At 44.4% G+C, this 27,141-nt stretch overlaps 1 protein-coding gene across 1 annotated transcript in view; it reads right to left on the bottom strand.

Annotated features, from left to right (window-relative positions):
* The window catches only part of ppm1e (protein phosphatase, Mg2+/Mn2+ dependent, 1E), a 35,585-nt gene extending 9,125 nt beyond the window's left edge, over positions 1–26,460 (bottom strand). Inside the window, exons 1-3 of the mRNA XM_060056385.1 lie at positions 26,090–26,460; positions 3,298–3,443; positions 1,096–1,295 (exon numbers count right to left, since the gene is read on the bottom strand). Of these exons, the coding sequence (XP_059912368.1) occupies positions 1,096–1,295; positions 3,298–3,443; positions 26,090–26,271 (528 nt within the window). The 5' untranslated portion in view covers positions 26,272–26,460. The remainder of the gene's footprint in view (positions 1–1,095; positions 1,296–3,297; positions 3,444–26,089) is intronic.
* Between the last annotated feature and the right edge of the window lie 681 nt (positions 26,461–27,141).

The raw sequence follows: 27,141 nt of genomic DNA, 5'->3' as shown, positions 1-27,141 counted from the left end.
GGAGGAGAGAGGAGGGGGAGGGGGAAGAGAGGAGGGGAGGGAGGGAGGAGAGAGGAGAGGAGGGGATGGGAGGGTGGGAGGTAGAGGGGAGGGGGAAGAGAGGAGGGGAGGGTGGGAGGAGGGTGGTCAGTAATGTAAAAAAAATCAAATAAACTCCTAGCCATCTTTAATGAACCTCCGCCCGACTGTCCTCATAGATCAATGGATGCCTTCGGATTCCATTTGCATTCTTCTGATAATGAAATGCATCGGGGAATACCCTCGATCGCCTTAAACAAATGAGCCATTCTGAGCTCTGTTTGTCATCATGTCCCCCAAGGAAGGAGGAGACATCCTAATGGGAAGCTCCCAGCACTAAAGATATGGTTCTAGGCCTGCTATAAGACACAGCACAATGTCTCAAACTCACTGACTCATTAGAGGGAACAGATTTTCGTTTTCATTACCGTGAGGTGAAGCGAGTTAAAATATAGTTAAAGAATATAATCAATAAGAACACCATTGTTTTTGTGTCACATCAATAATTCAAAGGCATTTGAGACGTGTTTTCACAGACGGTGGCCATATTGATTGGTCGCTCATTGGAATTACGTGAGCTTCATCCCGTTCTTCCTTCTCCACATCCCAGCTCCGGGCTTTCCCACAACGGTCTAGATCAAGGGTTCCCAACCTTTTTGGTTCCAAGGGCCGGCACATTCATAAAAAAAACCGGTAGTCAATTTTAATGCCTAATTTTAAGATGCAGTATTTTTAAACAAAGGATGTAGCTTTTTTTTCAAGATGGTTTATGTGTCATAATCACAACAATTAAAGCAGCAGCAATGAAATGCCTCAGTCTAAGGCTCCCTTCAACAATGCAATAATACAAAATAATACAATTTAAAAGCGGAACACAAGAAGAGTCAGCTGAGACTTAAATAAACATTAAAAGAGTGTGAACACTGGTCTAGATAACTGTCCAACAGGCATATCCTTGTATCATTTTGTTCAACACAAACAGCAATGCAAGTTGCTGTTTGTGTTGAATAAAACGAGACAATGATTTGTGTGTCTGTCATCTGTGTGTGTGTGTGTGTGTGTGTTGTTCCAGCAGACCTGGATGTTGAAGAGGGTGTTGAAGTCGGGGATGATGACATGCTTGTCCTCCATCTTGCGCCGCATGTTCTTGATGGCGTGGATGGAGGTCTCGTAGTAGGGCGAGGGGCGGCGGCGGTACGGGAAGTCCTTCATCCACGCGTCGCACACCTCAAACAGCCTGTTGAACACCAGCCGCGCCAGCTGCACTGAGTCCAGCTCTGGGACGCACACAGCACACACATCATCATTATGGCGCTCAGGACACCATAGGTACATATATACACACACAGAAAAGCCGACACACGGCGCATGCGCACCTATGTACACGCACACCAACGTGCCCACGCGCACACACACACACTAGGGCTGCTTGATTATGGGGAAAATCATAATCACGATTATTTTGGTCAATATGGAAATCACGATTATTCAAACGTGATTCGATTAATCGTCCAGCCCTAACACACACACACACACACACACACACACACACACACACACACACACGTACTCTGTTGTGCCCGTATACAGACATGCCCATAGACACACACACAGACACACACAGACACACACACATTGACAACATGACCTGTCAACGTGCAAACACAAAAACACGCACACACACACACACAGACACAGATACAGACACAGACACACACACACACACGTACTCCAATGTGCCCGTATACAGACATGCCGTTACACACACACACACACACACACACACACACACACACACACACACACGCACACACACACACGTTGACAACATGGCCTGTCAACGTGCACACACAAAACCACGGCTACGCCGTTGTGTAGGCGACACGGCCCAACGGCCTGTGTACGAAATGAAGACATCCCATCGTCCTCATGAGAAACGCGTGATCATCAGCAGCACACATGAAGGACGCGTGGAATTCAACCAATAGCACGGCACAATACTGGTGTGCTTCAAGCACCATCTGTGCATGATCTCTGTCTCGCTCCTACGCTCTCTCTCTCACACAAGCACACACATACGCATGCAAGATTAAACACGCGCACGCTCACACTGCTCTCCAGCCAGTCAGACCCAGCTGACGTGCTCAATGCGTCTGTGATCTAGTGTCCTTTTTTATTCTAGCCTCCGCAATTTGGCAAATGTACGCTTCCTGTTATTGACAGTTGATACAAAGCTGATATTGAACTCAATGTGGAAGAATAAACAGAATAACCAGCCCACAATGCAGAACGCAGTCGCCCACACAGGAGATAATTGCCGGCTTAGATCAAACCACCTCCTGCACTTTATTCTAACAGCATTCATTGAAACCCCTTCAGGTTGGTCAAGGTTTGTTTCTCGCCTCAAATTCTGCCATAATATCCAAACAGCGTCTCTGGCAGCCGGTGAGCACGTTCCTAACGGCCCACCTCTCCAGTAGCCAGATTAAAACACCAGTTTTAAGGACAATTATTGCACACAGAAAAACATTGTCTTTGTTAGCAGACAATATTGACCGTGGGTGTTTTCACAGAGGAGGGATTTAATGGAACATGAAGAAAATTTGGGCAGTGCTGTTAGTATGAAGGTAGTTGACAACACTGACGTTCAACAAAGTATGACAACAACAATTTCACACGCGTCCACAAACACACCCACAGAAAGGGGGGGGGACGGGGGGCGTGGGGCATTCAATAATGGCCAGGGTCATTCACTTTCTCATGAATCATACTAGTGACCAGAGAACTCATGAAACAGTGAATCATTCCATGAAATTCTGTTTAATTGTAGAGTCTTGTTATTGTTTGATTTAATGGCTATATTTGAAACTAGCCTAGCCTCTACATAATGTATGCTGATACAAGTATGCATTAATTTCTGTCTCTCTTTTTCATTCATTCGCTCACTCTTTCTCTTTCTCTCTCTCTCTCTCTCTCTCTCCATTCTCCATTCTCCTCTCTCTCTCTCTCTCTCTCTCTCTCTCTCTCTCTCTCTCCATTCTCCTCTCTCTCTCTCTCTCTCTCCATTCTCCTCTCTCTCTCCATCTTCTTGCCTCTCGATCTCATTGTTAACCCCAGTAAACATCAACTGATTCTTTCTACCATAAAAAAAACACTGATTCATGTGAAAGAGACAAGACGTCTCTATCTTAGTCCCAAGCACGGCACACAAACACACACACATACACACACACACACACTCACACACACACACAAACACACACAGAGCAAGGAGCTCACGTGGCAGGTAGGGCGGGGGTGGGGGGGCGTCCTCGTCAAGCTCCTCCTCCACAGGCTTGACGAAGGTCAGGGTGGTGAGGTAGTTCTGAAGGACGCTGTCGGCCGTGGACCGGGCCAGGGCGGAGGCCAGGGAGCAGGGACAGTTACTGTGGAGAGAGAGAGAGAGACATAAGGAACCAGGGAGGGAGGGAGGGGGGAGAGAGAGAGAGAGAGAGAGAGAGAGAGAGAGAGAGAGAGAGAGAGAGAGAGAGAGAGAGAGAGAGAGAGAGAGAGAGAGAGAGAGAGAGAGAGAGAGAGAGAGAGAGAGAGAGAGAGAGAGAGACATTATGGAACAGGGAGAGAGAGAGAAGGAGAGAGAGAGAGAGAGAGACATTATGGAACAGGGAGAGAGAGAGAGAGAGACATTATGGAACAGGGAGAGAGAGAGAGAGAGAAGGAGAGAGAGAGAGAGAGAGAGAGAGAGAGACATTATGGAACAGAGAGAGAGAGAGAGAGACATTACGGAACAGGGAGAGAGACATTAAGAACTAGAGACAAAGAGAGAAAGAGGCTGTACACACACTGCCCGCAGAAGTAAGTGGAAACCTAAACCCTCTTTCTGCTGCACCGTCCAATAATACCAAGACACAAGAAAATATTGACTTCCTAAATTCAATCAACAAAAGTCCCAATTGGAATCCCTATAAGACAGTGAGTAAATTAAGTATATTCTATGGGGGTAAAGATAAAATGCTGCTTGTTTGCAGCAAGATACGTCCTCATCTGTCATATGCTCAGGGACAACCAGGGAACTCCTTATAACTACCCTTCATGATGTACTACGACTGGTTTCATCGTCGTTGTATTACTGTTGTATCGTCACTGCATTATTGTCTTTGACTTTTGGATTTTGTACCACTACTTATATTATTGTGTTATTTATTTGTTATATATTTAAATACAATTTAGAAAAAGAGAAAAAAAAAAATCTCCAGGGAGAGAGAGAGATATATTATGAACAGTTACTATGGAGAGAGATAGAGAGAGAGAAAGAAAGGCGAAAGAAAGAGAGACAGAGAGAGGGAAAAAGAGAGGGAGATAAATTAAGGACTAGGGACACATCAGTGATTGTGTGTGCGTGCGTGTGTGTGGGTAGTGTGTGCTGAACCATTGTGTGTGTAGATATATTGGTCTCTGTAATCCAGATTAAAGTCAACACATGTCTCAGTCATTGTCCATCCATTGAGGTCTGCCGTCTCTTTTCTGATCTCTGGGTTTAAATGAGGCCATGCTTTTACAAACTCCCCACCAGGGGCATGCAGCTCAATCAAGGGGAGGCTTCCTAAATAGGTGGCCAATATAGGTGAGATGGCTGCCTAGGACTGTCCCCTTAGGAAGCATAGGAAGCATCCTCACTAGGTACCTAGATTGGTCCGTATTTAGGTTCTTCAGTCGATGGGGGATATCGACCGAGGATACAAGGAGGACCAACGAAAACGGTCCTCGTCACCTCCTTCATTTGTCAATCTACGGTTAGGGTAAGTCACCTGGTTATTTTACTGAATCGCTTCAAGACCAATAATTTGGCCGACAGCTTGCGTTTGTGACTTTGATGTGCCAGCAAACACACGTACGCCCGACCATACGTGAGGCAGTCCCTCTTCGTGAGACACTTTCATAAAGTAGCCACTTCAGAGCCTCAGCCCTCTAGGTGTCGGAGGTCACAGGACGCCTCCTCAGCTGGAGAAACAGCCCTGGTCTCCGGAGGTCGGTGTGAGCCCATTTAATCTGCCCTGAATCAAAGTGCTGGGGGAGGAGAGGCCGGCTCCACAGAGCGCTCCTGGTTGCGTAAGCCCGCGCCGCGGGGTGAGCGGCGGCGCTGACCCCAGAGCTCTTAGAGAATTACAAATGGCGGGGGTGTTCCCCTGGAGAGAGCGGCGCGGCAGAGTGCTGCGACTCCCCCCTATGGTATCGACAGCCATGGATCTCAAACAGAAAGCACGTATGAATGACAGATAAAGCGCTAGTGTTAATCAATAAGAAGTTTATAAATGTGTTATGCAGGAAGAATAAAATGCCAGCAGGCGTGCAGCAGCAGAACAGACGGCCAGTCTGTGGCCTCGGAGAGATTGAACTAGGGATGCACCGAAATGGAAAAATTCTTGGCCGAAATCGAAAACGAATACCGAATGTGGCTTTTGCTGTTTTTCATTCATTTTGCTTTAATTTTTCAGCATTGCATAAATCAAACAATTAAATGTCCTTTATAAACTTTTTTGTCTTGCTTTTCAATAAAAAAAAATCAATTACAAATTTGATACAAAATATTTATTGAATACTGAACGTTTTCTGACATTCCAGCAGACCTTATAGCAAGAATTTAAGAACAAGGTACCTTTAAATAAATTAGTATTTTTTTTTTTTATTAGTATTTTTTTTAATCAAAAATAAAAATGTCCGGTGTATTTTTTTTGGCCTTTTTACTCCTTCGGCCGAAACCGAAAATTATGTTTTGGGCCATTTTCGGCGGAACATTTTCGGTGGCCGTATATTCGGTGCATCCCTAGATGGAACAGGAATAATTGCATGGAAGAAGAGAAGAGGACTTAAATGGATGTTGGGGAGACGTGATGCGGTGCCTCTGTTGGCCGCTGCTGGCCCGGTGGCAGATGGACCTGGGATTAAGTGTTACCCCAATAAGGGTCGTGCCACATCGTGAAAGACGGGGGCATCAATCAGACACATCCTTTAATAGTGTATCAAACGTCGTCCAGCTAAATGGATAGATCGCAGAAGAAGCCCTTCTATACTAAACCTGGTTACCACAATAACAAATGTTCAGTGTTTCTGGAACATTCTGTGATCATGCCAGAACCTCCCCTTCCAAATGATAATTTGGATTTGCCTTGAACTTTGTGTTATGTACTGAGTCGTATTGAATTGCCTTGAACCACAGCCTACTTCTAACCTCTGGATTAACCCAGGGCTGTGTGAGGCTCCTGAACCCGTGTCATCAAGCCATTTGGATTATCTTCCCTTTTCCTTTTGCTATGCAGATTGCTATTTTGTTGGATTATTAAGACCACTCAGTGAGAGCATGGACTTAGTTTTCTCTTCTGCCTTTCTGTAGAGGTTATATTGGAGCATTTTGAAGGGCACTTTTGATTGGACTTGAACAATTTGTACACTGTCATTGACTTGTGTGAACTGAAACAACAGCACTGGTAAATAAATCGCTGGTTTGCCGGCGATGAACTGTGAATTAGGCCGAATTCTATAACTGCTATTTTTACCCCAGACTCTTTGCGGGGGCCGAGGTTTAACACGGCAGTATTTGCTGCCTTGGTCGTGGGTCCGTCGTGGTGTGTGAGCTGATCTCCCGGGCTGGGGGACCCGGTCTGGTGTTCTGGAGAGCAGGAGTGAGGGAGATCAAGCTGGGCTGGGAGATGTAGAGCACTCAAGGGCACTCCAATGACAGCCTGCTCCATATCGCAAGTCGCCCGGGTAACCAGGCCACATCTAAATGGAGGTGTTGGTAACCATGGTAACCCCGCTTCCCGGCCTAAGCCTGGATGCTGCTTAAATAGAAACTTAAAACGAACCCTATATTCGTCTTTCAAGGGCTTTTCTATGTCCAAAAGAACCCTGTGATGCGCTGACTCTATCTACATTTACCTTTAAGCTATCAGTATATGGTATATAGCATTTAGTATGAACCATTACTGGCTTCCACTTTGAGACGTCAATGGCACCTTCTTGTTCAGTTTCATTTATTTAGGCAAATATGATACATCCCTGTTATGTGTCTACACACATGTTGTGTTTAACCAGTTGAACATTTTATTTGATTGATAAAACTGCGACAAATAAAACGTTTAACAATTTGCAATATTAATGAGATGTATTAGATAGATATTGTATAGTAGAAACTGTGCTTGGTATGTATCCGAAGGTTCACTTCTTACTGGTAGTAGTCCTTCTGCTGGTCAGACACACACCGAGTACTGCCTCACACTACACACACCGAGTACTGCCTCTCACTACACACACCGAGTACTGCCTCACACTACACACACCGAGTACTGCCTCTCACCACCAGCCTCACACTACACACACCGAGTACTGCCTCTCACTACACACACCGAGTACTGCCTCACACTACACACACCGAGTACTGCCTCACACTACACACACCGAGTACTGCCTCACACTACACACACCGAGTACTGCCTCACACTACACACACCGAGTACTGCCTCTCACTACACACACCGAGTACTGCCTCACACCAGCAGCGCTACCTGAGCTATAAATACGTCACAATGACCTCATTGGAGCATATCTCTCTCTCCCTCTCGCCCCCGCTCTGTTGATGAAGGCTAAGGAGTGACTCAGAGAGATGAGAAGTAGGACGCAGTACGCTATGGAGCCGCTATAGGAGACATGGGGAGGGGTAATGAGAGAATGGGAGATATCTGGGCTGGGAATGGGGGCAGGGTGACACCAACGTGGTGACGGCAGCTGCTTCGTCGTGGGGCTGAACTCCGCCTCCATTCATAGAATGTGCCGCAGATTTTCTTTTTGCAGAGGAGGAGGGGGGGGGGGGGGCATATTTTATCCTTCATTCCATCACTGTGTGTGTTTCGGGGTCTGTGCTTGTGTGCGTATGTCGGTGTGTGTGTGTGTGTGTGTCGTGTGTGTGCGTGTGGGTGTGAGTCGTGTGTGTGTGTGCGAATGTGCGTATGTGGGTGTGTCGGTATGTGGGGGAGCGGATGCTGATGTGTGAGGGAGGTCCCCTCCTTGGCTTGCTGGTTGTGGCGCACCGATGAGGCCATCCCTCTCTCTCTCTGGCTGGAGGCGTGAGCACTTCCCAGTGTGATCACCCCTAGGAATGAGCAGCTTTAAAAACCTCCTTGTGTGTGTGTGTGTGCGCGCGTGCGTGCGTGCGTGCGTGCGTGCGTGCGTGCGTGCGTGCGTGCGTGCGTGCGTGCGTGCGTGCGTGCGTGCGTGCGTGCGTGCGTGCGTGCGTGTGTGTGTGTGTGTATCCTCCTCCTCACGACCCACGATGCATGCAGCCCAGCTGCTGCAGGACCATTATCCAAATGTGTAATAGACAGCCAGGTTGAGACAAAGGTGAACGGCACAGAAGTGCCTGGAACATCTTTTCTTTTCTTTTTAAGAAAATTCTTTTGTTAAATAAATTCTAAACTTTCTGGAGAATGGTCTTCATTCTGTCCATTTGTGGACACACACACATATCCACACAAAACCACAAACACACACACTGGGCACATTACCGCCCTTCTGCCTAGGATCTGTTCAAAGGAACATTTGAATAAGAACACGTGTGTCTTCCTTGATTCAGATCAGGATAGACGAGTGAGAAAGAAACCAGTCGGTTCTACAGGAGACGAAGTGAGAGATGGAGAGAGGGAGAGGAAATTATTAGAAATAGAAAAAGAGAGGGAGAGAGACTGAGAGAGAGAGAGAGAGAGAGAGAGAGAGAGAGAGAGAGAGAGAGAGAGAGAGACAGACAGAGAGAGACAGAGAGAAACAGAAACAGAGGGAGAGAGAGCAAGAGGCAAGATATAATGAGAGAGAGAGAGAGAGAGAGAGAGAGAGAGCATTACTGCAGCTTACTGCAGTTGCTATGGAGGTGATAGATCTGGGTCAGGGAGCCTGACTTTCACGTCATGCAGAGAGAGAGAGAAAGAGAGAGAGAGAGAGAGAGAGAGAGAGAGAGAGAGAGAGAGAGAGAGAGAGAGAGACACACACCCCGTCCTCCATAGGAATGGAGAAGAGATGGGCAGGCAACGCAACAGAAATAAATCCAAATTGAAGATGGAGGACAGTAGGTGTGAAGGGGGGGTTCCTGTTTCTTCAAGTGAATTATCTTAAATAATGATCCAGTATTCTTGTGCTGTTGCGTGATGTTAAGAATCTGGAGGTCACCTTTCCTCCAATGCGCTGATGTGTTTGTGTCGGTAGAGGTGAGCACCTCTCTTTGTCGCGATGCGTTCGAGTGCTTCTGCTACAGAGAAGCTTCTGAGTTAGAACACGATGAAGGCTGTTTCCATAGCATCACCGGAGCCTCAGAAAGACAGTCCGTTCCTCACCGCTGGGACTGACGCACACAAACGCACAATCGTTTTCATAGACCAACATCACAACACGTTCTTTCTCTCAATAGCATTGGTGTGCTCTAATTCATGACAAAACAGCATCATTGCCCCTCTGTGGTTACATTGGCCTGTGAAATGAATGAATTAACATCCTGTCTAAACAGTTTTCCCCTGTGTGTCGACCCATTGGTATGCGAACAATAAGTAAGGGTGAAATATTATAGAAAATACGGTGTCCACTCCAGACATGTGCAATACAATGCTTGTTAACATATATTTTATAGGTTAACAAGCTTCAGTGTTGGGATTATGAGCCACATCGTTAAGCGGTGTTAAAGGATCATTTATCACATCATTAATATAAACTTAGCATATTCACAAGGTGTCCACATATGATACTTTGTTCATGAACTTTCAAGGATTTTGGAACAGCTGTCGATCACATGATGATAATTATCTTAAACAGTGTGGTTTCGGTTGGGACATCGTTTGCATACGGTTTTCACAAATTACGTGCAAAAGATGGTTGCCATGAGGAAGATTTTCCTTCTACATCCACTCACTAACCACCAACCGAAACCTCTCTCCCACACCCCACCACTGATGTCATCATCTCTTCTTTATTCTGAAAACACACAATCCCACCTCACACACACAATACACCTCACCATAAGTAACAACTTTGAAATCTGGGTATTTGTGCTTTTGGTTCCAAAAGCCAAAATACATAGAAATAGTATACAAGTTTAAAAAGTGTAGTGTTTATCACGTTTCTAAAATCTTAATGGGATTTGGAAACTTTTGCCAGGAATTATTTAAATATATAGTCCACCTCGGGTAAACCATGGGTCCACCATGGGTAAAAACATTCTGAGATTAAAATAGTTTATATTACTTTTTTTGGTCCATGGGTAAAAACATTCTGAGATTAAAATACTTTATATTACTTTTTTAAACAAACCTCGGCATCTTGGCAATGTATTCAATGCTATCAGCAGCAGGTGGAAGGGATAGAGAACTTGCTAGTACTTATTTTTCTGTAACGATCTATGGTGATGAAAGACGACAGAAGTGGCCCTGATTCCCTGATGACCCTCTGAAACAAAGAACCCCAGCACTTATTCTTTATAAAGAAGCTAGACCGTTTTAACGCAGACAAATCCCTCGAGACCATTTTACTCATCTTGTATCGAGTCAGTCCTTTGCTCTTATTTGCTGCTTATGGAGTCTAAACCTCACAAATATGAATACATAGGAATATTAAGGAACATTGTGAGGACGAACTCATCACACTCGTTTACATGCAGAGTCATAATCAGGTAAATAACCGAATAAGACCTCAACAGGACTTTTAAAAAGCATGTAAACACCTTTAACCGAAATAGTAAAAATAAAAAAAGGGACAAACAAAATCGGATAAGAACAGCTAGATAACTCGTTCATAGTCGGCTTTCTACCTGCATGTAAACCAGCATCGTATCGCATATCGGAGTTTGCGTTCTGCGCATGCTCGATATCTTGCGGCAGGGTCCAAGGGCTGGAATTAGAAGGAGACGGTAGTCGTGCTGTTGTCGCCATAGACATATAAATAATTATTTTTTCTTCATAAATATAAATATTTCTTTATTTCTTAATGTTTATGTTTGTCGTCGTCGAGAAACGAGAAACGGCGATTGATTTAAAAAGGTGGCGCAGTAGATGGAGGAAGCCGGCGTCGTGCCAACACCCTACGCTTCGATTTCAAGGATGAATTAAAAGTACATGTTTTCTTAAACGTTGGTCATCAACGAGATTGTAAAGTAGTTACTTCGGGCTCATCTGTCAAAATAATGTTTTTTTCTTCTGACGTGTATACAATCTTTATTCATTCATTGCGCCACAACCGAACTGACGGGGATATTCTCTGATATCTTAAAGACTGCGTCGGGTTCTCCAACTCTCTGGTACTTCCACAACAACTAAAGACTCGTAGTGGGGGTTATCTCGGCCATGGTGGAGAAGGAATTGGGGGAAAGGAACTTTGGCTTTGACTCTCTGAAGTCCAGGATGAAACGCGACATATGAGAGAAAGGGATTGTTGCCGTATGCGGGACAGCTGTCAGTTTACTTCAGGTCCATGTCATTTCTCAGACGCTCCATTTGTTCCGACCCGCGGTCGTAAGCAGACTCCTCCGGTTGGACTCCTCCCACTACTCCGCCGCCGTAGGAGTCCGCACACGGCCGAGAGGTAGGAACAATGGAGCGTCGGAGAAATGACATGGACCCAAAGTGAACTTGTTGCTGGTGACGTAAAGAGGTTAGAAATAGCATGTGGACTGCGTTTTGCACTTCCCACTTGCGTTTCAGACCGTTAAAATAGGGCCCTATATCTTTATGTCTGTTGTTGAACTATTTGCCTTAAATGAATTGCCCCAGTGGGGATAATTAACGTGTCTCTACTGTACTGTACTCTTTAAAACCATCAGACAAGGAGAGGAACCTGAAGCTCTTCAGACCGAGGTGCCATCACAAAGTGCCGGCAGCATGGTAAGGTGCTGTGTGATGTTATATGTTGCGTGATATTTGCCAGCTAAACAATAACCACATGCAATCCATCCCTCACAGCTCTCCTCTCCAGGCCCCATCATTGATCAAGAAAGATATTGGAAAATGACCCAGAAGGGATTAGCAAAACAAATGAGTGCTACCACAACTCTGACTAAATTGGTTAACCAACAACACAGTTGCCACTATTGACACCAGATCTTTTAATGAGCAGTCGTCAATACTTAGGTGAGGTTGATGATTTCGTCCGCTGCATTGCTATGTGTATGATAACCCAGGGAACTCGGTGCGTTGCTACCCCCATGCACCACGGGAACCGCGTAGGGCTGATGACATCACTGAGTGCTACCCCATGCATTCACAATGAGCTGTTCCATTTCCGGCACAGTGCACATCACTTTGTGCACAAGAGCATATCTAATCCCTCATTAAATTACAATGTCTACCATGGTTGCCCGCAAACCTTCTGCAAATAGCCACGTTTAGGATGAATGCGTAGGCTACTTGCAGTATATACATCATGTTCCTGAAGTGGATTCTGGAATTTCTCCTCATGAACTATCTTCACGGTACAAAGCACCAAATTGGAAAGAGTTGTGTGTGGTTCCCTTCCCACTAGTGTGTTTCAGCTGCACAGCCTGCAGGCTGCGTTACATAATCCACCAGCTGGGTGAGGAGTGGTTTGGGGCTGGGGGCCTACAGGAAAGACCCTTAGAGATAGCTCTCCTGCCTGGTCCACAAGTTCACCTGGCTTCCCCCCCCCCCCCCCATGAGCACCACCGCTTCAAATGCACCTTGCTTTACCTTAAGGCTCATCTCTCTTTCCAGTCTTTAAAATTACAAAGGATGATAATTATAGTGAATATGGTGTCTGTGGGTGAGATGTGGCGCTGGTCTGTGGATCAGGTGAGATAAGGTGTCTGTGTGTACAGGTGTAGAGCTGGTCTGTGGATCAGGTGAGATAAGGTGTCTGTGTGTACAGGTGTAGAGCTGGTCTGAGGATCAGGTGAGATAAGGTGTCTGTGTGTGTAGATGTAGAGCTGGTCTGTGGATCTGCTGTGAGAGGGTGGCACACTCCTCAGTCCAATCGAATTAGAAGAAAAATCGATTTTGGAAAGTCATCATTGTTTGACCTCTGGTCTATAATATACATTATTTTCAGGTAATATATGCATACATTTAACACGCATGCTTGTACATATTTCCTGGAGAACAACCATAACCAAAGAGGTGTATGTTTTGGTGAGTGTATGTCCAGTCGTATGAAGATACAATATGGAAACCAGGTTGAGAGAACATTTCCTGTTGTTGCTAAGAGAACCAAAGGCCAAACAGACAGTAGTCTGTTACAACTCATTAGCATCTTCTTTAAGTGTATCACAGAAGGGCGATACGAAAATGGCCGCCTATGAAAAAACATCAGATGGACGCCCTTCTCTGAATGGCCCACTAGCTTGCCTCATCATTCCCTTCCAGGGCTGCTTGCCCAAACGTGCAAAAATGTCCATCTGATGAACTGAATTCAGCAACAAATAAGAATTATAAGAGTGTGAACATACATATAGTATAGTGTTGTTGGAATCAAGTGTATTAAAGAGTAGAGTTTTCTAAAACAGGAGCACTGCTCTTAATGTGCCAAGGACTAATTGTGTAAGTAATAACATGATGCCTTTATTAAATATGTAAGCGGTAGCTACTTAATAATACAATAAGGTAGACTTTCTATGGTTTGTTGGGCCGTGTCACGGAACAGTCAGCAGAGAAGGATGGAGATTCAATCTTCCTCCGCCTTGTGATGCACGTGTGGTAGATGTTGTTGATAATGCATCAGGCGAGTGGAGAGACGTGTGGAAGAGCTACAGAGAGGGACCTGTCTCTTTCAACACATCTCCCTAGTCTCTTACAACACACTGGGGGTTCTCAAATCACTTTACAAATGGAAAGAATGGATCCTGCTCCAGATTGTCTGGAACGTGGGATTTTATTCTTGAAATAGACTCTTTAATAATAATAAATATTAATAAGTATTAAAATAAATAATATAGATGATCAGAAAATCATGTATTATAATTATTGGTCAGTTAATTTAGTATCGTGGCTCGTTTTATTGTTTGGTATTTTGATTATATTCAAATGAACTACAGCGAGGGATAAATTAATAATAAAATGTCTGGATGAAGGATGGATGATAAGGTATTTATTGATGGATGATAATGTATGGATGGATGATAATGTATGGATGGATGAAAATGTATTTATGGACTGATGATGGATGGAGGATAGATGATGTATGATGGATGGATGATAAGGTATTTATGGATGGATGATGGATGGATGATGGATAATCAGTTGATGATGATGGATGATGATGGATTAATAATGGATGATGGATGAGTGGTGGATGATGGATTAATGCATGTATTTCTATTTGAGTATTTCTACATGGAAAGAAATATTGTACAACATTTTAGTTTGATGTCATTGCCAATATGGGAATGACATTTTCTTATTATTTCTTATTAATATTTTGGAAAACGTAAAAATATTGGGACACATCTGACGCGGAAACCTCTTCCAGTGCTGAATCAATGTGCTACAACATTAAAAACAACCTTCAAACACAACCATCCACCCGTCTCCTTGACAACATAAAAACCATCGATACAAAGCGCTGGGGAAGAATATTTAAATTTCTGCTGATTTAAGTCGATAATTAGCCAATAACGTTTTAGATGAAAGTAGCTTGTATCTTAGCGCTGCTGTTAACTGTGGTAGAAGGGGAATGAACAACCAAGGGGTGTCCCCTTATTGGAAACAATGGACTTGTCGTAAGCCACCTCTTATCACGTGATTGGCCGGTTTGGAAAGTGAGAGATTCCTATGTCACTGACTAGTGTATGTCTTGTATTTACCAAAGCATGTGGTTCTTGTCTCCTCCATTCAGCCTGAGCAGCAGCACACGTACGGCATAGGACAGACGCAACACAGGGTGGACAAGCAGAGAATTAGGCTTTCGTCTGTTAGCAGAACTGATTTGCATTCAGTTCTTGTGCCACCGACATATGACTCAACATTTGACTAGGGGCAGATTACAGAGGGGGGAAGGGAGGGAGGGGAATGAAGAGAGAGAGAGAGAGAGAGAGAGAGAGAGAGAGAGAGAGAGAGAGAGAGAGAGAGAGAGAGAGAGAGAGAGAGAGAGAGAGAGAGAGAGAGAGAGAGAGAGAGAGAGAGAGAGAGAGAGGTGTAGAGGAAGTGGGGGAGGGTGAGAGAGATGGAGTGAGAGAGAGGGGAGAGAGTGAGAGCAAGGGAGGGAGGGGGGTTAGGAGAGATAGATTGAGGGTGATAGAGATGTAGATGAAGTGGGGGAGAGGGGAGAGAGAGAGAGTGAGAGTGAGAGTGAGAGTGAGAGTGAGAGTGAGAGTGAGAGAGAGAGAGAGAGAGAGAGAGACAGACGGACGGACAGACAGGAAGAGAGAGAGCAGAGTTTGGTCGGGAGAGAGGGAGGGAGGGAGGGAGGGAGTTAAGGAGGGATAGAGGAAGTGTGGGAGGGGGAGAGAGAGAGCGTGAGAGAGAGAGACAGACAGACAGACAGACAGACAGACAGACAGACAGACAGACAGACAGACAGACAGGGTGAGAGAGAGCCGAGTGTGGTCGGGATGGTGGAAAAAGGGGACAGCAGAAAGCTGTTACTGTTTTGAAGGTCATTCCCTTTCTAAAATGGGGTCTCTGTTGTTAATGTTAATGAAACCTGAACCAAAAGCAATGGAAGGCTGTTGATGATCTATTCTGATAACCGCTATTCTAGCACAAGGAGCTGGAAGTCAAGGAGACGGGCCATCTATGTGATCAATGTTTACAAGTTGGAGTATATGTCTAAACCTAATGCCTCACACCTCCATATTGATAGTTTAACCTGTAATCACATCTAATTATGTGACTTGGGGGAGGTTGCCTTAAGTACTCACTACACAAATGATATCTCAGTTATGCCATTAGGATCCCATTATTCAAGACCATAGTCTTTAAGTCAAGGCTTGTAGGACACTGTTAAAATATAAATATATGGCCGACTCTCATTGCAACCATATCCCAACCTCATGCCAGCTCCCTATATTTGCAAAGGATGCAAATTAGCAAAGATAGACTAATGTTCTCCCTTTCTGTTCCCTCCCCCACATCGTTTCATGCCGTCCCTGCTCTTAACTAACATAGCAAACAGCAAGATGTTAACCAGTGTGTGCATCCACATTGCAATATTACAACGCATCGCTTGATAGGATGTACAGCACGTAATGTCCAGAAGCTGAGGTCAATGAAGGGGTATTAGAATATAATTAATCAGCAGTTTCACTCCAGTCCGCAGTCTGACCCGTGGGAGTGTATTTTAAGGCTAAAACACTTGAAGTTCTGTGGATGGTGTCCTCTTTGGTAATCAGAGAGTCTTGCTGCAGGGATTACCTCATCGTTAATCCCAGCGAGACTCTGTGATTAAGGGATTACTTTGGCAAGTAATTTCCCAGCATGGGAAAGCCCAAATGCGGAAATAAAAAGCCAGAAGGCAAGAAAAAAGTTTGATGGCTAAAACGGAAACCTAAGGGAATACAAATGAGTGACTTCAACAAGTGTGCTCTAGGGTCGAAGAGTTAATAAGTAAGTAAGTAAGCAAGTAATAAGTAAGTAATAAAGGAGGACAAAGGTTCTCTTTATTTGTTATTTTATTTTATTTGACCTTTACTTTAACAGGTTAGTCCTAAGAGATCTCTTTTTCAAAAGAGACCTGGCCAATAAGGGCAGCAGAACTTTGTTACAACAATGGTAAAACATAACAATCAACATCTACAGATTCCAATAGTTTGTGCACCCAGCTATTGTATTGATTGAGTAGTAATAAAACAAAAACGGGTTTGATTCTAAGTGTTACTACACTGCTTATGTCTATCAATCGGATATCAATCGAGAATCAATCAGATATCACTCCAATATCAATCGGATATCAATCGAGAATCAATCAGATATCACTCCGATATCAATCGGATATCAATCGAAAATCAATCACATATCAATCAGATATACATCGGATATAAATCGGTTATCAATCTAATAATGCTGTATCGCACATATGGCAGAAACCGCCCCCACACACACAAACCTAATGGGACCCTTGAAAGCTGAAGTGTGTTCCTGGTGGTCGCTGGCCTACAGAACACAAAGTTAGGACTGGACTCTCTAAGGAGACAAAGAGAGGCTGATGGGAAGGCAGACTGCTGGGACATCTGAAAGTGTCCCAGAACACTGTGCTAATGCAACTTCCTGTCAGTCCCACGAGGTGGCCCGAGGTCCCCGGGGACAGGAAGTCCCATGGCTTCCTGCTGCTCTGATTCTAGAATAACCCCACACTGAAGCGCTTTCCTCTTCCAGAACACTTTGTTTGTTATATTGTCAGATGTGTCATAGCTCAATGGAAGATGTTTATTCAGCTGAAAACCATATGAGTTATTCTTGAAACATTGAATGCAAAGTGTCTCTAGAACAGATGCCATGTGTCAGAACTGTGATTTACTCTAATGAATATTCATCTGAGTTTTATTTTGCCACTATGCCTGCTCTCCTTTGAAATGGAGACGACGGCCATTTTGTGTGGGATGGAAGTGTTTGGAGTTTGTTATTACAGCTTCAAATGAGACCTGTGTCCATTCTTTTAAGGTTCTGAAACTAGTTTAGCACAAAAGGAGGTCACTTCATTCTGAAACGGTACATGAGGGATTTAATCTACGACGGAACGACACAATACAGGAAATTGGTCATCTCCATGTACGATATAATTACAAGCCCTGAACAATGGGTTTACATGAATGATAACATTATATAATATCATACAGAGTACAGTAAGACAGCGAGCTGTTTCCAGAGAGAAGGCCAGTAGCCTACAAACATATTAATTAGCATGAAGCTGGCCATAGCTGTGTTACGGCCGTGATTCACGTGCTGTCTTTCAGAGGGGCAACATTAAACCCACTTCCGTCTCATAACACTAATTATGAGTCTGCTGTTTTTTGGACCAGCAACTATTTCGTTGACATTCCTGAACCGGTTTCAATGAGTCGTTTATCAATTCAATATATTATATAAATTCAATTCAATATCAATTAAGTAATTACATGGTATCAACATTACGATGTTGATACCATCTCCTCCGTTAACTCTTAAAGTTCAAAGGCCAGTCTCGGCCTCTCCATTATGGCGGCCATGTTGAAATCCTGTTGAGGCCCTATCAGTCAATGTGGCCTCTATGTAGATACATCTGGTCTAAACGCCTGAAGGCATCCCCCTTTGACCATGGACCCATGTGCCCTAGTACAAGCAGCACAGCCATGAGGCATGTTGTGAGTGACCCCTGTGTTTGTCCTCGGCAGACAGCTCTGCAGTCTCTTGGACCGCTTCCACACCTTAAAGACGGCCCTTTGGGGGACCCACCAGGCCCAGCTGCCAGCAGTGTTCTGCTCTTAAGGTTGGCGGTAGGAATGTAAGGCACATCCCCTTGTTTATGGTTCACTTAAATCACGATCAATATCCTTATCCTTTAAATCTATTATTTTGGAATATGCACGTATGTCAAATAGTATCAATCGTTTTGTCGTTAACATCATTAGAATATCATTATGTATGAATGGCAGTACAATTCAAACGCTTCCTTATTAGTCAAACACACTTCCAAAGACAATCATATTATTGTATCGTATAATATATATGTGTGTGTATATATATATATATATATATATATATATATATATATATATATATATGAAGATGGTATAGTTAATAAGCATGGACATGTCCAACAGTCAAACACACTTCCAATTCCACACACTTATTATTGTATCGTATGATATATATATATGTATATATATGTGTATATATATATATATATATATATGTGTATATATATATATATATATATTTTTTTTTTTTTATTATGTGTGTGTGTGTGTGTGTGTGTGTGTGTGTGTGTGTGTGTGTGTGTGTGTGTGTGTGTCAGCTCATTGATTTCCTCTACAGTGGAGGGTGTTCGAGCAGTTTGACCACATAATCTGCAGCTCAAATCCCCTATAAATCAGATCAATTATGCCAACCTTCTCTATGGCTTCCTTCCTCCCAGACCGGGGGACGTCCTCATTAGGACAAAACATGGGAGTCCTTCAGGAGTTGGGTGAAACTATGGAGCAAAAGCTATCTTTCAGCTAAATTATTATTTTAACGGTAATCAACCAAGCCACCAAGGCCTTTTTTTACGGAGCCATTTCCTCTAAATGACACTGTTTCCATTGACTTATGATTTAAACTTTGTTATTAAGTGCATTTAAGCAGTGTTCATCTCAGAAAACATTCCTCAAGTTTGAAATTTCTTTCTAGTGCAAAACTTTACAAATCTGTACACAATTTATATCGAGACAACCAAAGCCCTTATGTAAACAAAGACATTCATATGTAGAATAAGAATGATTGTCAAATGCATGTTTCCTCGATTTCACAGATGACCTGACATGGTCCAGCCATACCACCCGCCTCGTCAAGAAGGCACAGCAACGGCTACACTTTGGTTGGATGAGGAGAGCAGACCTCCCCCCTCCTGCCCTCACCTCCTTCTACAGGGCTACAGGGGTGCTATCGAGAGCGTCCTCAGCAGCAGCCTCCCGGTCTGGTACGGCAGCGGCCCTGCTGCGGACCAAAAGGCACTACCGGGGGTGGTGAGGAGAGCGGAGAAGTTCACCAGATCAGCCCAACCGTTCATCCAGGACCTGCACCCGTCCCGCTGCCGCAAGAGAGCCACCGCCATCATCAAAGACCCCTCCCACCCAGCACACAAACTGTTCACCCTCCTACCTTCTGGCAAGCGCTACCGCAGCATGCACTTTTGCACTTAACAATATTGCACCTTATTTGAACCACAATAACTACCTCATAACACTGTGAATATTATATTCGGTATAATGTATGCACTGTCCGTCTATATATGTTGTGTGTATTTGTTGTCGTCTTATTTCACTATAATTATGTTATGTTGCATGTTTGTTGAGGTCTTTTTGCAGTATTAGCTTATTATGTTACATGTTGTTTGGTCAATATTTATAGCACATTTGGAGGATGCAGAAACTTAATTTCGGTCCTCTATGTAACTCGGTCTGACAATAAAGTTTTGACTTTGACTTTCACTTTGACTAGGCTTCCTATGACTTTTTTAATCAACCCTCGCTTTTACCACTTGTGGTTTCAGAATGTTGGCTCAAAGAAATGTGCAAAATAAATATGATATATAATATTCCAGTCATTCTTATGATTCTAGGTCAGGGGTCACCAACACAGTGCCCGCGGGCACCGCAAGGACCATATGACTGGCCCGCAGGCCTGTTCTAAACATAGCACTACTCATTCTTGAACAACTCTTTCCCACCTTTTTTAAGTCATTGTTGATAATTATTGTGAGAAATCATTAACATGACTTAATTAATTAACATGTCTTCACATAGATGAGTATCATTAATCATTCATAGTAATATATAACTAAAGGCAAACTGAGCAAATTGGTTATTTCAGAAGAGTGTATAGAACTGGGTGCCCTTCGTATGACTCAGTGCCCATGAAGTAGCTCTCAGGTTCAAAAAGGTTGGTGACCCCTGTTCTAGGTGTATCCTGAAAGGAACCTAACCCAATGGATAGAGCGTCTCTTTCTTCAGCTTGCAGGCCCTCTCCATGGTGCTGATAGCAGCTTAGACTGAGCACCAGTGGGCGTGTGACCTCGTCTAGTCCCTAAAGACAGAAGAGCGTTTATCATAAACACTCCAGCCTACACGTCTGCACTCTAGGTAGAGGAACCAGATCCTGAATCCAGACAAGCTCAAAGGGTATTTCGACCAATCACGAGTCGGCGTTCATGAAAATTATATCATAGCCGATGCAGGTAGACATCCTGTCCGGACACCGAAACAAAGATCATGATAGATTTAATGATGACGATGTGTTTGTGTAGTGACAGACTGAATCGTAATAGTATACTTTAAGGTAAGTGAAACTAGATGCGGCATGATGGATTACCTTTGTGCGTGTGCGTGTGCTTGTTTTGACCCTGTGTGCCGACCCTAAATAATGGACTTTGCAGTCAGGTGTAGTTGGGTCTAATTGTGGATGATCCATTCATATCTTGTATATATTAACATCTGATAGCTTCTCTCCTTCACTCTTATTATATCTATACTGTATGGTCTTATTAACGAGGCAGTTTCAGAGGGCTGTGTGGTGGTCACTCCCCCACTAAAAATAGTGTTTGTGTTCCTACAGTCCATAAGGCTCTGTCTCCATGACAACGAGGAGAGGCATCCCCCCTCGCCCGCATGGAGGCTTCAACACTCTCATTGAGCGTCAGCATCGTTTAAAACAACGCAAGCACACTCTCTACAGAGAGATTAAGACGCACACAACCATCCACCCAGCCACTGTCTTTTTACTATTATGCATAATTAATAAATGGACACACACACACACACACACACACAATCCACTAAACATATGTAGACACGTAATGATATTCCAGAGGATGCTACTCCACCGCTCCCCGGCCTACTATGAGCTCCCCAACCCAGAGACAATCTGATGACATGTTGGCCCAATCCCCGAGATCACAGGATTCAATGCAAAGTCACGGTATGGATGGAAAAACTCCCACTTTAATGTTCAACAAACAGAAATGGCTTCATGCGTATAGTGTATAGTGAATATATTAAACCAAAGTCATATTCACAGAAGACCAGGATCCAGCTAGTGATTAGAACCAAGATTTCATCTCAATAATGACCTACATGTGAATAACTTCACATTGCTGGCATATATGGCAGATGTTTGGTATGGTATTAGACAATACAATTTTGATTTGACATCCACATTATGTAATGATGTTATTTTCTAAAATGTTTTATTGTCTGGCTGTTATTTAATGAGCTCATGGTAACATATCATTAAAAAATGTAAAGAGCGTATTCAATATTTTTTGGGGTAAATCTGCTGTTGATTGTTTTCAAACCATGCTATGCATAACACAAACTAGTGTTGATGTCAACATGGTGACACTAGACTTATATTTGACTCATTGCTCTTCCATTTCCAGTGGTCGATCCCAGCACCATTTATGCACCTTATTTTAGATCCAGAATGAGGCCAGCACAGTGGAGTTCTGCACCTCCATAATGGTATAGACCTCAATGTGAGAAAGAATGTCTCTGTGTAGCCTTTTGAGTCCATATGTAAGGGAACTGTATAGCCATAGTGCTTTTTCTTTCTGTTGTATCCGTCTAGTGGCTGGTTTCTTTGTCCAGTTCTCAGGACATTATGCTCTACTTGGACACTGCAGGGTTCCAGTGAAGGTTCGGTACAAAAATAGATTCAATGTGCTTTGAATCAAGCACTTTGTGCAATAAGCAAGACGTAGGAATATTGGGATGGGTGCAATACAAATATTGAATATTATGCTTGACAGTATGCATAGAAGATAATTAAGAAACATGGTGGGTGGAGAAATCAACTTGGACGAGAGAAATTTCCTGATTCATGTCATCGCGGCTATCATCATGAAGGAGGTCCTTTACTACGTCACCGCCTATCATCATGAAGGAGGTCCTTTACTACGTCACTGCCTATCATCATGAAGGAGGTCCTTTACTACGTCACCACCTATCATCATGAAGGAGGTCCTTTACTACGTCACCGCTGTTCATCATGAAGGAGGAGGTCCTTTACTACGTCACCGCCTATCATCATGAAGGAGGTCCTTTACTACGTCACTGCCTATCATCATGAAGGAGGTCCTTTACTACGTCACCACCTATCATCATGAAGGAGGAGGTCCTTTACTACGTCACCGCTGTTCATCATGAAGGAGGAGGTCCTTTACTACGTCACCACCTATCATCATGAAGGAGGTCCTTTACTACGTCACCGCCTATCATCATGAAGGGGGTCCTTTACTACGTCACCACCTATCATCATGAAGGAGGTCCTTTACTACGTCACCGCTGTTCATCATGAAGGAGGAGGTCCTTTACTACGTCACCGCCTATCATCATGAAGGAGGTCCTTTACTACGTCACCGCTGTTCATCATGAAGGAGGAGGTCCTTTACTACGTCACCACCTATCATCATGAAGGAGGTCCTTTACTACGTCACCGCCTATCATCATGAAGGAGGTCCTTTAGTACGTCACCGCCTATCATCATGAAGGAGGTCCTTTACTACGTCACCGCCTATCATCATGAAGGAGGAGGTCCTTTACTACGTCACCGCCTATCATCATGAAGGAGGAGGTCCTTTACTACGTCACCGCTGTTCATCATGAAGGAGGAGGTATTTTACTACGTCACCACCTATCATCATGAAGGAGGAGGTCCTTTACTACGTCACCGCCTATCATCATGAGGGAGGTCCTTTACCACGTCAGCACCTATGGATAAGGAGGATCACCAAGTCATGACTACTAAAGAGTTTATAATTTGTCCCTTCCCATTGGACTAAACCTTGAGAGCTGGGCCTCAAGCCCATTGAGGGATTTTCCACAATTGAAAAAGTGAAAAGACCAAGCAGCTCCAGGGGGCGTCAGTTGGTGACGGACACGGAGCGCCGTAGTCGGCAGAACTTGTCAAATGCATGTTTCGGCCCAGGAATTAATTTTGTCTCTCAATGACAGGTGTGTGAAATGCAAAACTTTCAATGATAGACAGATTGACTGTTGGAGGCTGCAGACAGTGTGGGGACATTTATCTAGAGTTAGTTTCAACACCTTGCGCTCTTCTTATATTTTTCGTCTCTCTCTCTCTTTGCAACTCTGTAATCTTACCAACAGCAGCTTTCGTTTGACATAGGATGTTCCGCATAAGCCTCTTTCCTGAATTGCCGCTAAATACAATTTAAGATACATATATATATATACACGTACGCTATACAGCTATAGTGTCCCTTTTGACAATTTATAAAACATGCGTTAATGCAATGCAATGAATTAAATTGCAAGTTAGACACATCAGACCTCTCTGGAGATTCAGGTTCTCTCCTGATCTTCCTCTTGGAAAATGCATGGCGGAGAGCAGAGGATCCAATCCCCCCCGTCTCCTCCTGTCTACATGAGGAGATATCTGCCTCTCTCTGTCACTACCAGCTGTAGTCCACATCAACCCTAGCCATCCCTCATCGCAGCCAGCCTGCCATTCCAGTCCAGAACACGGCACCCATCCATTTGAGTAACAGCAAATTACTCTCATCCTTCCCCATCCACCTCTCCACCTCTGCACCTCTGCACCTCCACACACTGTACTGTTAAATTCCTCTTCAACCTAGTCGCTTAATTCTCTTGGAGGAATAAAAAATGTTATGCAGTTCTATAAATATATTTTATTGTGTGTGTACGTGTGTGGGGGGGGGGTGGCTGTGGGAGAGTGTTTTTACATGTATCTTTGCTAACAGACTAGATTGTGCGGTGTTTAACATAGATATATGTCGAGGTGTTGGTTCTCCAATATGAACCATGTGAAATCCCTAATGATTGAGACACGATGTTCCTTTACTCGAGGCTACAGCTCGCGCTCGTCGTGTCGACGGAACAGGGTATCCTTATGGGGGCAGAACGCTTACGTCACACTATAAATTGAATTCTCACGATTCTTCGTTTCCCTGCACCGGGGGTGTCACGCCTACGTACTCCACTCCGTGAGTTGCACACTCCCCTAACCCCACCGCGCTGTACGGAGCGAACGGAGCGACTTTATACCGATGCCATCCCGGCTAATACAGCCCTTCAGTCGGCCTCCTGCAGGAGTGTGATGCGGTCCATCATGATTCACGGAGAGTGGGTTAGTCTCTCCCCCACTCCCCGTGGGGACTTCCCGTAGGACTGGTGTAGCCTAGATGTGCACTGTGTCCTTGTAATTCAATTCAATCCACTTTACGTTTAAGGTATGTTTAATTGCCTATAGACCCTAAAACATACAGGCGTCCGATCGTTTCGGACGCCTGTATGTATCCCCCCCTTCAGTCGTCCGTTGTGACTGTTATCCGTGCAGATCGAGTTATAAATGATGCATGCTGCGGCTCATAGTCGTTAATAATTCGTCTCCGAGTGCGCCGCAGATGGCTCTCCTTTTTCCGCCTCGGCGAACCGCACGACTTTCGGCTAAAGCTATTAGTGTGGGAATTCGTGCCAATATCCACATCACCACCGATTAAATGACTGGGCTGATCCCAGCGTATGTACCTGTAGGGGTAAAGCCCCTTGGTACAGTCTGGTGTAAGGAACAACACGGTCTATTTGAAGACCGTGCAGGGAGCGATAACCCGGGATGACAGACCCCAGTGACAGCTCCCTACCCCGGCGTCAATGAGAGCAGTGACGTCCTCACGGAGAGACCGGGAGTTTCTCTAATGGGAGTTTGTTTAATGGGCCACTCGACCTGAGCAAGGACGAGCATCGTTATGGAAGATGGTTCTATACAACATGGTTCTAACTCAAACGAGAGGGTATACCCTCCAGTGTCTTTATGTTTCCTCTTCCTCTTTTCCCCCCTTTTTTTATTCACAACACGGCATTGGTTTTTACATCTGTGTTGGGACCTATACATCAGGACATTTCCTGTGTGTCATGATGCATGAGGACACTTCTAAGGCTGTATTGTAGCTGACAGTATCTTCAGATCCCTAATGGGGTCCGATTATATTATTCTACTCTGGGTCTATAAACACTAGAAGAGAGTCTTGGTCGTTCAGCAGAGGTCTGATTAAAAGATGAATTATCCATGGTAACTTTAATTGAACATCCAACAGAATTAATACATTCTCTCTCTCTCTCTCTCTCTCTCTCTCTCTCTCTCTCTCTCTCTCTCTCTCTCTCTCTCTCTCTCTCTCTCTCTCTCTCTCTCTCTCTCTCTCTCTCTCTCTCTCTCTCTCTCTCTCTCTCTCTCTCTCTCTCTCTCTCTCTCTCTCTCTCTCTCTCTCTCTCGCTCTCTCTCTCACACCTGATAACGAAAAGTAGCCATGTTTTTTAAAATGAACACCACTCAACTCACGAAAGCCGTCGCCTCCATGTGTAAGAGAAAAAAAGGAGCCACTCAACTATTTGTAGAGGTGTTGGAGACACAGGTCGAGGCACTCCCCCTCCACCTCCTCATCGGAGACTAGGTCCGTCACGGGGCGCATCGGCGGCGGGTCGCTTTCCCGGAGAGGTGGCCTCATCTCCCGGAGGAAGAGCTCCAGGAACCTCCGGAAGGTTTTTTCTTCTGCTGCAGACCCGGCCATCTCTTCTCATTCCCGGACACACAGGAGAACAAGCCCGCCAAACACAGGACTACTGGAGTACTTCAGGTCGCGAGCTGCTGGACGCTTTTCCCGCTCGGCCCCGGGTGTGTGTGAGCGCGCGCGCAAACATAGAACGCTCGGTCACTCATAGAAGGGTGGGTGGGCGGTTCGACGGTGACGGAGGCTAGAGAAAAAATAGCCTCCTTTAGGTGCTACACTCGTGAACGCGCACGTACATAGGCGAGCAATAGACGATTGGCTGACGTCTCGAGCGCTGGGTGACTGAACGCAGTGGGTTGGAACACACCCGGGGCGCGTCTGATTGTATAAATGTACGGAGGAGGAGATCATTTGTATGTAAAGCAACATACACATATGCGTTCCCCTCTAAGATAATCGATCTTAAGACATCTCAAAATGAATCTCAAGTGAACAGCATGAGCTGGTGGCTATTTCTGCCTATACTAAATTGTATAGGCCAATGTCTCGGTAGCTGCTAGGCCTATATAGACCCATAAGAAACACACACGACTGTCTTCATGTAGTGCACTTAGTTGAAGTGACCATAAAAGCATACCTGAAATAATTGTATAAGCTAGAATATAGCATTTATAATTATATAATTGGGCATAAATTAGTTTGTGTGATGGAGAGAGTTTTCATTAACACACATGTAGGGATATGCCTATATGCCTGTATCAGTCCTGAGTGAAGAAGGCTATAGGCCTACATGTATCTGGGTCATGGATCAGCCAGACATGTTTCTTCATGTTATTGAATGCACTCTTACGTAGCCAATAAAGCACTTTGCAACAGAGATAAGCCAGTTCATCATCTAATACAATGGCAAGATTAGAAAGCAAAAACTGC

This window comes from Gadus macrocephalus, chromosome 7 (assembly GCF_031168955.1).
Source record: "Gadus macrocephalus chromosome 7, ASM3116895v1".
NCBI lineage: Eukaryota > Metazoa > Chordata > Actinopteri > Gadiformes > Gadidae > Gadus > Gadus macrocephalus.
Note: the sequence above shows the minus strand (reverse complement) of the source record. Positions and strands in the feature narration are given on the sequence as shown.